Source organism: Pterocles gutturalis, unplaced genomic scaffold (genome assembly GCF_000699245.1).
Source record: "Pterocles gutturalis isolate BGI_N339 unplaced genomic scaffold, ASM69924v1 scaffold46483, whole genome shotgun sequence".
NCBI classification, from domain to species: domain Eukaryota; kingdom Metazoa; phylum Chordata; class Aves; order Pterocliformes; family Pteroclidae; genus Pterocles; species Pterocles gutturalis.
The window spans coordinates 4,021-18,284 of NW_010127357.1; the positions used below are offsets into that span (position 1 = coordinate 4,021).

Consider the following 14,264-nt stretch of genomic DNA (forward strand, 5'->3'; position numbering starts at 1 on the left):
GTTTGCTTAGCTGAGGTATCTGCAAACTATTTTAAGTTTGGATGGATGAGTCAGGTTTTTTGGCAAAGTTTATCACTACTGGGGTTCTCCTGAGGTGCAGGGATCTGCTGCAATGTCAACAAACACTAAGGTGTATGTGCTTGATGCAAATTCAGGTCTGGCTGGAGATGAGTGGGAGGTAGGGCAAAAAGCGGGGAAGAAGGCAGCACACCAGTGGGTCTGTGCTTTGCTCTGGATTTAGAGGACATGAAAAATGAAAATACTTAGTACCTGACAGCTTGTCACTGGCATTGTTGCATACCTTGGTATTAGGTTTGAACTCATTCAATTTGGCAGCCTCTGGCTGAGGCAGCCATGAGGTCATTTGTTGGGCTCTGTGCAACTAGTTCTGTGACATTCTTTCTTAGTGCCTCTGACAGAGCCTGGAAACTGTATGACAGGGTGTTTTTGTTGTTGTTATTGTTTGATTGTTTTAATTTATTTAACATAATTGGTTGTCCCTTAACATGATGGTGGTTTTAAACAAGTAGTTCAACACAAGTATTTATTGAAGCTCTGTAGAGCTCAGTGGAATTCCCCTCATCTGTGTGACCCACTCATCTTGTGGTTAATTTTGCAGCCTAGAAAGCTGAGGTGTTCCTTCTCTTCTGAGGATGCTGTTCACCTTGCTGAATTGTAGGTTCTGGCTCTCTCCAGGACAACCCCAATAATGGTGGTTCTGTCAGAGAGCAGAGATGAAGAAGCAGCCCCTGGTGATACTGTCACAGGCCTGGTATCTCTACAAAACACATTGACTGCTATTGTGCAGGAGTGTAGCTTTCTTTTTTTCTTTTTTTTTTTTTTTTTTTTTTTTTTTTTTTACTTTATTTCCCATGTGTTTCTTGACAATGAGGAACACTCCTAATTTTCTTGGAGTTACTTGAGGTAGAGATCCTTAGCTTCTGGGAGGTGTACCAATCTCAGAGGCAATTTATCTGAATTTGTTAAGCCAGCACCAGCTACTCCACTACCAAAAAGGACAGAACAAAGAATAATGCCTGTTGGGTTGATTCAGTGAGGTTATGGAAAGAAAGCATTTCTGGCTAGTACTTAACATCCTGTTTTCTTCCTTAGCTTTTGGCACTGTATAAACAGGAACATTTTCCTTATAGGTTGTATTATACTATGTTAGTTAAATGTAAAATCTAAATACTTACAGATGGGCTTTTTTGATTGACATAATGTTTAGGCAATATGACATAGGGAATTATTTGTTTAAGGCTAGTTTGAAAATGTCATACCTGTTATAATGTAAATCAGGCAAACAAAAACCAACAAAGTTCAGAGACAGACATTCTGCAGTCACATTCGCCGGATTTTCTATTCAGTTGAATCTTCTGGGGGAGTTTGGGAAAGAAAAGAGCTTATCACAGGAACTGCAGGTTGTTATAAGCTGCAGCCTGTTGGTTAGCTGGAGGACAGAGATTGTAGGAACCTGTCAAAGGAGCTTATGTTAAAGTTGTAAAGTGACTCTTCTGAATATTTACTCACAGTGACGGATCAAGCCTTTGTGACCCTTGCTACTGATGATGTGTACTGCCAAGGCGCTCTGGTTCTCGGGCAGTCATTGAGGAACCATACGACATCTAGAAAATTGGCAGTCCTAATTACACCAGATGTTTCCAGTGGGATGAGGTAAGGATTAATGTAATTTTTGGAGGCTGATAATGTGGAAAAATAAACAAGAGCATGAAAGATTTTACTAGGCTTCCAGTGGATTTTGCAGCATTATGTCTAGAAGTTCCCCCTTGGCTGGTGATTTCTGAGAGGAGTCACAAATAACATCCATGATGAGATCGTAAGCCTCATAAGAATCACTTGCAGAAGTAGAACTTGTGTCTGGAAGTTGCCTTAAGCCCATAACGAGGAACATAAGCTGAAAGTTTGGGAATTAAGGTCTTAGGGTCTTGGTTTTGAGCTGAAATAAAGGCACTACTGTTTTTCTTTCCTAAGTGTTTCTCCTTTAGAAAGAGCAAGGTACGTAACCATCTGTGACATCAGAACTCTCCAAAAACCTTAGGGGCTCAGTTTCAGATGACTAATCTTCTTAAAATATTGGTGCACGGCTATCATGATGAGAAGTTAATTTATTTTTGCCTTTTTTTTTTTTTTAAATCACTTTTCAGTTTGGGTTGCGATTCTACAGGCACTACAGAATTGCATGTACAGAAATCTCATTAGATCTGTTGAACTCAAGTCCTGTTATTTGGAGGACTGTGTTAAAAGCAACATAACATGCCATAGCTATTTAAACTCTTAGTTCCGCTATGGCTTAGGAAGTGTGCAAGCTCCTGGTTTTTTTATGCCATGTGAAAGTATTTGCAATTCATCTGGCTCAAGAAATAATTTTTCCCCTTTTGGTGCAATTATGTGTACAGCAATCTGTTTTTACAGGTTTTTTGAAGTATAGGTTTTGTCCGAACAAATTAGGAATTCTGTATAGATGTGATGTGGGTGGATACTAAGTCCATCATTTTTTCCAGCCCCATTCAGTGGGGGGAAAAAAACCTTTATAATATATATTTTTTTAATCAAGGATAGCATTTTTAAAAAATCACATCACTGAACTATGCTTCTAAAAATCTGTACCTACTCTTAATTCTTTCCTAGTTAACTCCTGTCCCTTGAAGAACAGTCAAGCAAAAGCTAATGAATCTGAAATCTAGATAATCGGCACAGGCTTTTCTTTTTCTGTGTTTGTGTGATATCCAGGATTTTGTAGTTAATAGTGTAATGTAAATAAATAAGCTGTGTTTAAAAGACTTTTTTCTTGTGTCTTGAAGGAAAATTACTTACTTCAGTGTCATCTATAAAATTCCCATGAAACATACGCATAGAAAAAATATGTCTTCCTAAAAGTCTATTTGAGATGATCTGTAGTAGTGAGCAAGTATATATTAAAAGGTGCAGTTTTGAAGCTGCATTTATGTGGGTGTAATAGGTGCAAATAACTGTGCTGACAGTGCATGCCACATCCTGTACCATGCTATTCATCAGAGACAATTGTTCAGGATGAAAGGTGCCTTAATTTCTCTTGGTGTTCCTACAGGAGATTAAGTAACTAAAATAAGGATTGGTTTCTCCTCTGTACAGCACCTGTCACTTTTGAGATGTGCTGGCTCCACAGTGGAAGAGGCAATGGTTTATGGCCTGATAGCTGTCACTACATCAGACTGTTTCCAAGGACTTTTCACTTTTGACTTATCGTGCTAACCAATCAATATAGCCATTGTTATTGTCATAAAAGTATTGCACTGTGTGTCACTGTTTTCATGTCAGAAGTGAACCCTGATGAACCTCTCTAAATTCCCTTCTTTTTCTCCACTGCTTGCTCTGATAGGTCTGTCCTCCGCAGTGTGTTTGATGAAGTAGTTGAGGTGGATGCGCTTGACAGTGCTGACTCAGTCCATTTGGCTCTGATGCAGAGGCCAGAACTGGGTGTAACCTTTACTAAGCTTCACTGTTGGACTCTTACTCATTATAGCAAATGTGTCTTCATGGATGCAGACACTTTGGTGAGTAGACCGGGAGCCATGGAAACATTTCTGTCTGACTTAAAGAGCTACTCTGAGTGTGGCATGCTTCCTTGTCAAGCAGCCTACTGGCTTATGAAGTGACCAGATTTCCTGGTGGTTACAAGGTCGCAGGAGCTCCAGCTGATATATATTGGCAATGCTCACAGTTTTGCTGTCTGCACAGAAATAAATGCCGTTTTGAGAGTAGCTTCAGGACTGTCCTTAAAAGATATCATAAACACACTCTGTGCAAATGGGCTTCTGACAGATGTTTAAAATAGATCTCTGTCATATACTTTCATTTATACTTATTCTGGTCAGGAGGGCAGGCCAGTTTTAAAATGAAGGTATGGTATGTCATAATATTTAAAGGGAGCTTCTGGCGGGTCTTTGAGGCTCATGAAATAATTTCACAGGGTTTGTGATTTATCAGAGAAATCATGGAGAACCACAATTAATGTTACCTTATTATATTAAAAATAGAGGTTCTGACCCCTAGCATATTTTTCATTGCCACTGCTTTTATGCTCTACAAGCTATATACGTGGCCAAACTAGAAGTTTACTCCATTGGTACTGATTTAGCTACTCATGTTCTAGGAAAACATTTTTTCTTTTTTCCTACTGTCTCTAAGGTGCTTTGCAATGTTGATGAATTGTTTGATCGAGAAGAGTTTTCAGCAGCTCCTGATTCTGGCTGGCCTGACTGCTTTAATAGTGGTGTATTTGTGTTCCGACCTTCTTTGAAAACTTACAACCTACTGCTCCAGTTTGCTGCTGAACATGGCAGCTTTGATGGTAAGGGGCAAGGCCTACGGGATGAAGTGCAAGACATTAGATTCCTTCTCAGTAAGATGTTTTTCCATAGCTTGCGTGCTATCTGGCAGAATGGAGGAAGGCAGGGTTCTCTGGGCTTTACAAAATTGTCCCCCACAAAAATTTAAGGTGCAGACCTTTGCCTCTTACGCTGTAGTTAAGACCCATTGACTTGCTGTGGACTGTGCTTCCCTGAGAAGTGCTATGAAAGGACATTGTGTCTCAGTCTTGTTCAGTAAGTTTTCATTTTGCTGTCTGGTTTAGGACAGAGAAATACAGCTGATCTTCAGTCTTCTGCTCTGAGGGAGACCAAACCCCTTTCCTACTCCTTTCTTCATATATTACAATAGGACTCCCTTTACACTGAAATTGCATCGGAGTGGATCAGGTATTATTAATTTGCAAACTGCTCACATGGCCATATTGTCAAGTCCAAGTTGGTCCCATGAACACACCAGTCTCACTCCCATCCTTGGATGTGAAATTCTGATGTAAATTTGAGTCTGTGCATAAATATGGTAATTCTGTTTTATCTGTTCTTTAGGAGGTGATCAAGGCTTATTGAATAGCTTCTTCAGCAACTGGGCAACAGCAGATATTGGTAAACACTTACCTTTCCTCTATAACTTGAGCAGCAGTGCTGTATACACCTACGTTCCTGCTTTCAATCAGTAAGTAGTAACACTTCTGACTGACTGTAAACCTCTGTAGTTTGTGACCAAACATTGTATTATAAGAAAGAATAATAATGACATATTCTGTTGATTATAAATTACAATAGTCACAATTGGTGTTATGTACAAATCATGCAGTAGAACCCAAAATGCAGAATGAATGTCTTGCAATCTGGACATAGAGAGAGTCTCAGAGTTGGCTACACTGTCTCATACATTGTTTCGGAACCTATAGCATTAGGTTCTGACAGCTTCACTTTGAAAGTTATTCCCTTCTTTTATGGTCAGATTTATGGGAAACAGTTGGGTTTTTTTAATTTATATTTTTTAAAACCATTTCTTAGGTTCTTCTGTGAAACACAATTTGTGGTAGTAATTATATGACTTCAGACAATGCAGTTAGAGAAACTTTTCTGGCAGAAGGCAGGTTGGATTTAGGGTATCATGAATTACTGTTCCAGTTGCACAAAACACTTACTGGAAGGATGATGTATTTATTAGTAATTCTTAATATGGGATCAGAAATAAGCAATTTTGTTGATTCAGTGTTTGAAGTGGTATGTATTTGTTTGTGAACAGAGTATGCAGGAGGACTGGAAATGGTACTGCATGAGCCTTTCAGTTTAATTCATGAACTTTTCTACTAGAATCAGCAGCTGGAAGCAAATGGCAATGCAGCCTTTTGTTTTCTGTATGCTAAATGAGATACCTTACACTAAAAAGTCTGAAAAAATACTAATATATATATATATACTCATACTGAATGTGTTGCTGTTGCAATATGTCAAAATTACCTCACCAGTGAGAGTAAGCATGTTTCTTTAGCAGTTTATATAGGCTAAAAAAAAAAAAAGTATAGACCTGTATGTTTATTCTCTACAGTTTTGGTAGAGATGCCAAAGTTGTTCACTTCTTGGGAGCGACAAAGCCCTGGAACTACAAATACAACCTTCAAACAAAGAGAGTTATGCAGGATGGCACCACCTCTGGATCTTTTCATCAGCTGTCATTTCTTGCCCTCTGGTGGAATATATACAGTGCCAGTATATTGCCTCTGTTAGAAAAACTTCAAAAGATGGAAGAATCAGAATCTGAGGAATGGAAGGTAACTAATAAGGAGTTACTGGGAATATGCTGGAATCACAAGAAAAATTCTGAAAATTATGTGTTTGCTAGGGGAAGGAATTACATGAAAAAACATAGTATCTGTTGATCAGTAGTAGCAGCAATTGGTTCGAGAAGCATTTAAACTAGCAGTTGAGGAAGGGTTTTTAGTACTATTGGCTTCCCAAAGATTTCCTTCAGCCCCCTTCTTAATTGATGAAGAGTTTGTGTGGGAATATACATGTATAGACTCTGCAAATTAAATACAAAGTATGATACAAGTTAGCCAGAGAAGGTGATAGACTGGCTATGAAACAGACTTGACTTTTTGAAGCTAAGTTGATGTCGAACATCACACTAGCCCTTGAACTGTAGTAAAATTTAGCTTTTCAGCACTGCATTATAACTTCTTTTATGAGGATCGTAACAAGTAAATCAGATTTGCAAAGACACTGTTAATTCCATTTAGGATGTTATATTCAGTACTTGCATGTCATCAAGCATTTACTGAGCTCTTTACACTTGTGTTTTTCTTCAAAGGGAGTGCAGCAATGTATGACTTCTATGAACAGAAAAAAAAAATGTTGATAAATAGATGATTTCTTGGAGCCCAGCAGCATAATGTATTGAGTAGGAAAAGTATGATTTTTCATTTTGTATCCAGACATGACAATTTAGATCACTTTTATGCGTATGTAAATATTTTTTTTTAATATTAGACTATTAGCATCATTGAACTAATTGTCCAACTGATCTCATGGGACTATGCAATTACCATCAAAGCCCCAGAGAGGAATTTGGTTTGTTAACCTCAGGACAAATTGGAAGGCAGAGGAAGGAATGGGTAGCTTTTGATCTCATACTTTAACATACTTTAATTTTTCAGAAATTGTGCAGTAACAAAATATTTTAGCCACAGTAACAAAATATTTTAGCCACAGTAACATGAAGGTGGGAGATACCTGTTAGATTTACCTCCTGATGATGCTGGCATATTCACGAGTGCAAAAATCGAAATTGTCACGTGGTCTGAATCTGGGACCGCAAACCTTTTTTGAATTTGTTAACATATTCCTTTAATGGCAAGAGACCCTGTAAGGAAGTGAAACTGTTCTAAATAAGATATTAATTTCGTGCAAAATTGCATTTCAGTGGTGAGATGTTCTGTTTTTGTTAGCACACTTTCAATGGAGTTGAAATTACACTGAAAAAGGTCAGTCCTTCTGTGGCCAATTCGCTGCAAATGCCTATGCTTCCAGAGCCGACATATGAAATATATCCCACAGCATGTTCACCTGAGGAACTCACTTTCAAAGCTGTAAGTATGTTGTGTATTACTATATGCAGTAACAAAGTAAAATGTACTAAAATGACATTTTTAATTATGCTTCTGATCTGGGAGAGTATATCTTCTTCAATTTAATGATAGCTATTGAATTTTCTTGGTAGCAGCAGAAATAGTCTAAAGACTATTTATTTTCTTTAACCTTTAGTTATACATGCATGATGTGTCTGGAGGTTGAAAAAGGTTGCATTAAATTTTATGGAGAGATTGCTTATTGAAAATTGTTACGTACTTAAATAAAGCGTAATACAAAAAAAACCTGTTACTAAAGTAATCTATTGAATTTTAGTACTCTTGTGAATTAATATATTTAAAACCAGAATCTATTCTGTCACTCCTCTGTAGAAATTATTGGTTTTCTTTACAGAAATGTTGACTTGGAAAACTGTTTCCCAAATTTCTGTGACTGGGGCAACAAAGAGTGTCTTAAAAGAATCCACTGATGAAAATTGCAGGGGTCCTGGTTCTTTTGTCACTCTTCTTTTATTTCGGTGTTTGTATTCAGGTGTTACTATTGTACTGACTCCCCTTATTTTATGCAGGAATTAAGTTGGATGTAATAGCACAATGTTTCTGCAGGTGTAAGTCATTATGTGTTGTATGATAAACCATGCTACAGCAAGGTACAACTGGAAGAAAATAAAATTAATGTTCTAATGTCATCTGCTATTGTAGCTCGTGAACTACTCTTTAGTAAGATGAAGACAGCTTTTATCAGGTTCAGTGCTTCACCCCTTTAGATTATAGTTACTCCATAAAGTAAAATTGTAGTCTTCCTTCTTTTGCTTCCTGAGTGTGGAGGGCCTGAAAGAAAATTTCAAACCTTCCAGCTCTATAATTTAAGAATAATTTATTTGCAAAGGGTGTGTTATCTCGTGTGCCTCATGCATCTGACTCCATTGGAAATGCTCAAACCAAATAGGGACACAATTTCAAGATGTTTATTTGGGGTGAAAAACCCATAATGTTCACTTAAAGCAGTGTCATTCAAATTTAAATTTCTTAAACCAATCCTAGTAATTAAAAAAGTTAATCAGAAGATCACGTTAATTAGAAATTAATAGGCTGATTCTCTTCTTACTTAGAAACACTATCACTCCACTTCTTGTTGCTTCAGTAGTCTTGTGGGATTGTTTTGGTTTTGGTGGAAGAGACTTCTGAGTGGGGTCTGTCTACTCATTTATGTCTTGATATCTGGCAAATATTTAGGGCAGTATTTTTGGCATAATCAATTTTACCTCTGTTTTGGAATTCATTGGTCTGTTCTCATTCTATATACGTAAAAAGCTCACAAGTTATAGAACAAGCTATTGTCCTAAAATGTGATTTTTCTCATTGAAGTTTGGCCTCATGAATGGCAGGTATCCACTGCAAGCTAGTTTTCCAGGCTGTTTCTGTAGTCACTGAAGAATGACAGCCACTTTTGAGCCTATTTTAGGATGAGATGATCTGCCCTCTGGAGGTACTTATCCTAGATTGATTATAGTAGGAGCTTAGATTCAGTGCCATTTTGATAGCTAAAGCAGGGTGAGATGAATTTTGTCCTTGGTGATAATGTGTTTCATTCCTTTTCCTCCCATTCCTTGCTTTCCCCTGCCCCAAGACTGAAATTGATTTGTATTGTATGAATTCTCATTATAAGGAAAGGATGAAAAAATATTCTCCTAATAAAACCTCAGTGCCTGTGTTTTAGCAACCTATATGTGAAGCTGAGCAAAGTGATTCTAACGTCCATCTCTCTGAGCCTGACGGAGCTTCAGAACAACTTGTGTTTCACCCTGCGTTTCAGGAAACCTCAGAATGGGTACATGTAGCTTTCTGCATTTTACATCTGTTGAGAATTGCATGCATGTCTTTTGCTGCCAACATCACTTTGGGAAATGTCAACTAATTATGACACAATGTGCAAATAAATTCTTGAATCTTTTAGCTATGTAGTTCCTTAACTGCTTCCAATACTAGGGCATGATCCCTTTCTGTCAGTTATACTCCTTGTTTTTAAATGTATATTTTCCTGTGCTAGCCTCCAAGTACTAAATGCATGTTGTTAATTTTAGCTTTCCAGTACTAATACAAGCAACGCTGTTTGGGTTTTTTGTTCTGTTTTGTTTTGGTTTTTTACCTGCTGCAGTGATTTTTTCAAGCAAATGGAAAATGAATGTCTAGGGAGTCAGGCATGAAGCCCAAGCTACTAGGCTTTCCTTTGTGATCTTGCACTGTGTTTCTCTGTGGGCAGTGTGACAGCAGTGCCAGACTTAGCGTTGATGAGGGTGACAGACTGTCAAGGAGTTATATCTTGTAAGGTACACAGCACAGCCATTTTCCTAATGAGGCCTTTTGTATGATTGTGAAGCACTACAGTGAGATATTTTAAGACTGAGAAACAAAACTGTAAGTGAAACTATAGCTTCCATGCAGCCAAGGGTGTTTATGCCCTAGCTAAAATTCTTCATTTCTCAAAACATGATTATGCCTGTCTTGCCGTTACCGGCATCCAAAGCTGTCAATAAGGCTTGCCAATGGTAAAGAAAGGAGTCTTTATGGCCTGAAAATTAAATACCAAGTATTGTTGCACATTTGCATATACAGGGAGCAAGCATGCTTTTCAGAGTATTTATTCATTATTAAAGTCATGTACAGTATGGGACTCAGGTGGGGATACATATGGAAGGATGCAGTTGCCTAAGCATGCAGGGTTATGTTGGCTGTTTGAATTACCTTACCTCGTCTGCAGGTGCAGGTCTTGTGTGAGTCCTGTGCATTATCTGCCCTGAATTGGCAGATGTAATGCATATTCCAGGGCATTTAGGTAGTTTAAGCCAGTGATTCCTGCCCATTAAATTATATTCTGAAACATCTTTATATTGAATTTGTGAGCGCCTCACTAGAAAGTCATTCTGTCTGATTTCAATTTTGCTTATAAGACGAGTTGTTTGTCTTGGAGCCTCTTTAAGTAGTACTGAAAGCAGGTTTTCAGTAGCTGCCTTGATTAGTCCCTGTTATATTTTATCTTTATTACTGTTATAATTTTGGGGATGTCCCAGTTTTACTGGCATTGGTCAATCATGGACACAGTTTTTCTTTTATGTGATTGAAATTATCATTATTAAATGTGTCTTGCATTTGTGCACTTAGGATAACTTGATCTTGAACCAGGATTCACAATTTTGGACCATCGTTCAAAATCAACTAGTTATTGGTATAATGAATAGTGTCAGTCTTTTGAATTAATTTGTATGGATAATGTGTCTCACATCTGCTAAATAATACTGATCTCAGTGGAGATCAGATTAAAAAAAAATGACCAAAAATTCTAGGAATTTCTGTTCATATGAAAGCCTGGTGAAGAAAAAATTTGCACAGCTACATGATTACACTTTATTGTAGGAGATATTCTACTCTAAACTTTTATTATTCTCATTGTGTTGTTGCTGAGTATGACAAGGTCTGAGTTAATACAAGTAAAATAAATGTTTAGTATGTTCAAAGATGCTCTGACAAGTAGTAAAAGCATGGGAAAATGAGATCACATTATCAAAACAAGAATGGATGTTTGAATACTGTTTGTTTTAGTGTTTTAACTGAGAGTGTAAAAAGCAGAAGTTTGACATTTTAAGGTTTAATTTCACAGCACTGAAAGGATAACAACAAAATGACTGTTCTTCCAACTGTTCTGCTTCTTTCCACAGAATGAGCTCACACATTCAATTTCAGAGGTGTCTATTCACTTCAAACCAGAAGAACCAAGTCCAGAAGATGAACGGAGAAAATGGGAGGAAGGGCGCATGGACTATATGGGAAAAGATGCTTTTGAACATATAAAAAAGAAATTGGATGCATTTTTACATTAAGACAGAGTATACTGTAATGACCATCACAATCTATGTTTCTTCTATAAATGCAGTCGTTGAATACTTGGCTATCTCCATAGTTTATTTGACACCAAAGTTAGAGGTAGATATAGATCCTCATATATTTTGAGGGAAGACTAACAGATACAGACTCTTGTTTTATAACTGTTACGTGTGCCTCATCCTTATTGTTATGTGTGTCTCATCTTCATTGTTCTCCTATAGTGCCTTCTGAAGTATAACAAATCATACTCTCTGAGTTCAAACTCTCGTCTTTACCACTCTTCTCTGCTCCTCCCCACAAGCATTCTGCAGAAACAGTAATGAGTGTGCAACACTGTTGGAAGCTGAGATTATTTCACAAATTGAGATTATTTCAAAAGTACTTTTACCTTTTAGAAGATGCTATAAAACTATTTAAATGAAAACCTTGTTCTTGAAACCAAGTTAATGCTTTCAAGTGCAAGCATAGTGTAGACTTCAATATGAGAAAAAAGTGAGGAGATTAAATCCTGGCCTCATAGGAATCTACGATAAAACTTTTTTAATTTAAATATATTTAGGATTAGAGGAAATTCAGATTTTTGTCTGAGATCACTAGTGGATATTCTCCCTATTTATAGAAAGCTGCTCAGCTTCATCACCAGAGTGATGAAGAGTGGTGTTAAACTTCTAAGATAGACCGATAATGTATGTTAACCTTTTATATTGTTGCTATAGGATACTGTTCTTTTTTTATTATTGTTAGCTTTACTTGCCTATTCAGAGGTGGGTAGTCAGAGGAAGAAATGCTGACACTATGGTGTAAACCTTCTGGTGCTCTATATCAATTTGTTTACAGTACTTCAAACTGCAGTTGACAAATGTGTTCTTCTCCCTTAGCATGGTTGCCCCATATTGCAGGCAGTTTGAGTGCAACTGAAAACACAATTGGCACTTGTTTTAGTAAACAGGCCCTTTGAAGATCTTTTAAACAATAGCTGTGTGTGGGAACTAATAAATCTGTGAGTGTAGTTCCAGAAAAATCTACTGATGAGACTCCATTAAGTATACTTATGGAGGATTGCTTTGTGAATTTGGGTATTTATATTTGACTAACCTCAGCAAGTTTGTCTTAACAAACAAGGAAAAAGAAACACTTTGAAAGAAATAATCTTGACAGGCATGCTAATATGATAACAGGTTTGACACAGTTATTCATAATGCCGTTCTATTAGAATAAGAATTCTGCAGTGCTGATGCAGGACTTGAAACATGTTTCAGTCTGAATATGTCACCAATTTTGGTACAGATACACCTAACAAAATAATTTGGAAATTCTGTTTAAAAAGCAATGATGTAACATTATGCATCAGAGGGATTGCCATAGATGCTAGAGGAGAAAAAAGGCAGGGTAGGAGGGAGGGAATTTTTGTTTCTTTTTCCTCCATCAAAAAGGATGGAGGGGGCACAGGGAATAACTTGCACAAACTAGGAAAGGAAGGACAGAGTCAAAAGGTCCCTTAAAGGAAGAATAATTATCTTAGAGTGTTTTATAATTGCTTTCTAATATTCACATTAGTGGATTTGCTTTTACTTGTGTGGGTTATTTCTGATTTTATCTAGTTCTTTATTTCTCATTTCTTCTAAGCACTCTTAAAAGTGGGAGTCTCTTTGGTGGGTCTGCTGAATTCAAGCTTCTAGTTCAAAGTTAGATGTTTAGGGTTTCTGAAGATGAAGAGAAAGATGTCCAGAAGATGATTCTTGTAAATTTGTCTATTGATCATAAAGGGACCCTTGATAGCCTGCCTCACCTGGGTAGGTAACCCTCACATGTTAATGCAGGTAGGTGCGTTCTACCTCTTGTGTGTGGCCCCGTGCAGCACTGTGTGGAGATGACAGCAGCTGCAGTGCACTCTTACTCATGTGGCATTTGATCTGCTGATTATCACTGTTTCTTAGTGAACTTGGGCACTTCTGAGAAAGTTCTCTGTTTTATAAGCATCACTGCTAATATAATTCAGTTTTTGAAGACTAAAACTGTAGTCAACAATGTGAACTCATGCTTCATGCAGCTGTACTTTTTACAGTAACTACTAGTTCTTACTGGGAACATTAATCAGATTATGGGAGAAAAATTACCGACATGAAATCAGTAACTGAAAGATTTTAAAATAGGCATATGAATGTAGTAAAAGTGCTAATATGTAAAGTGGTACTGTGTGTGGATTATGCAATGTTTTGCAAAGAAATGTAGTATATTAATGTAATGGAAATAAAACAGAAATGGAAAGGACATATGAAGTCATGTGCCTACCAGATGACGTGGGGTTAGAGGTTGGTTATGTTGTGCCAGGGAGTATTATTTGTCACTGACTGGTTACTCTATTATTTTTTTTTAATTTTATTAAATTGCTTTTGACACATTAGCACTACCAGCTGAGCAGAATTAAAAGGTGTGAGTTATAATTATTTCTACAGACGTACATAATTATAAGCTTTAGGATCTCTTGAATTAGCACAACAGTAGTTGGTTTATTGCATTTCATGGAAAAGTATAGCTGTGGTTAAAACCCTACCTGAGTTTTTGTGTACTGTCATAGCACAAAAAATGTTGAACTAGTTACAAGTAATGTGGCGTCATAGTGGATTCTAGCACAGTACTGTTGTCAGCAGAATGTGAGAAGGGAGAATCTTGTGAGTGAATCCAAAAGTTGTAAGTGCTGTGCTTTGGGCAGCATTCTTTGCTCTTACAGACATCATTCTGAAATCTTGGGGCCACAAGCAGGTCTGGGGAAGGGGGGGGTGGTGGTGGTGTTACGGGTTGCCATGAACCACAGGGTTGAGGTTTGCTAAGTCAAAACATGACTTGGAAAAAAGACTTACCAACCTTCACCTAGAACTTCTTCGATGTTAAATTGTGGTGTGGCAAGGGATATTTT

The 14,264-nt window shown here is 37.3% G+C and overlaps 1 protein-coding gene across 1 annotated transcript; it reads left to right on the top strand.

Annotated features, from left to right (window-relative positions):
- Window positions 1-1,537: 1,537 nt before the first annotated feature.
- On the top strand, window positions 1,538-11,400 carry LOC104460914 (glycogenin-2-like). Its single transcript, XM_010079256.1, has 7 exons — window positions 1,538-1,674; window positions 3,380-3,554; window positions 4,189-4,351; window positions 4,914-5,040; window positions 5,926-6,148; window positions 7,325-7,465; window positions 11,182-11,400. Exons 1-7 carry the CDS (start codon window positions 1,670-1,672, stop codon window positions 11,341-11,343), a joined length of 996 nt encoding a protein of 331 aa, XP_010077558.1. The 5' UTR covers window positions 1,538-1,669; the 3' UTR covers window positions 11,344-11,400.
- Window positions 11,401-14,264: the final 2,864 nt, after the last annotated feature.

Coding starts and splice junctions, on each gene's coding strand:
- LOC104460914 (XM_010079256.1), top strand. Junction 3,555..4,188: donor TCATGGATGCAGACACTTTG/GTGAGTAGACCG, acceptor ACTGTCTCTAAG/GTGCTTTGCAATGTTGATGA. Junction 7,466..11,181: donor AGGAACTCACTTTCAAAGCT/GTAAGTATGTTG, acceptor TTCTTTCCACAG/AATGAGCTCACACATTCAAT.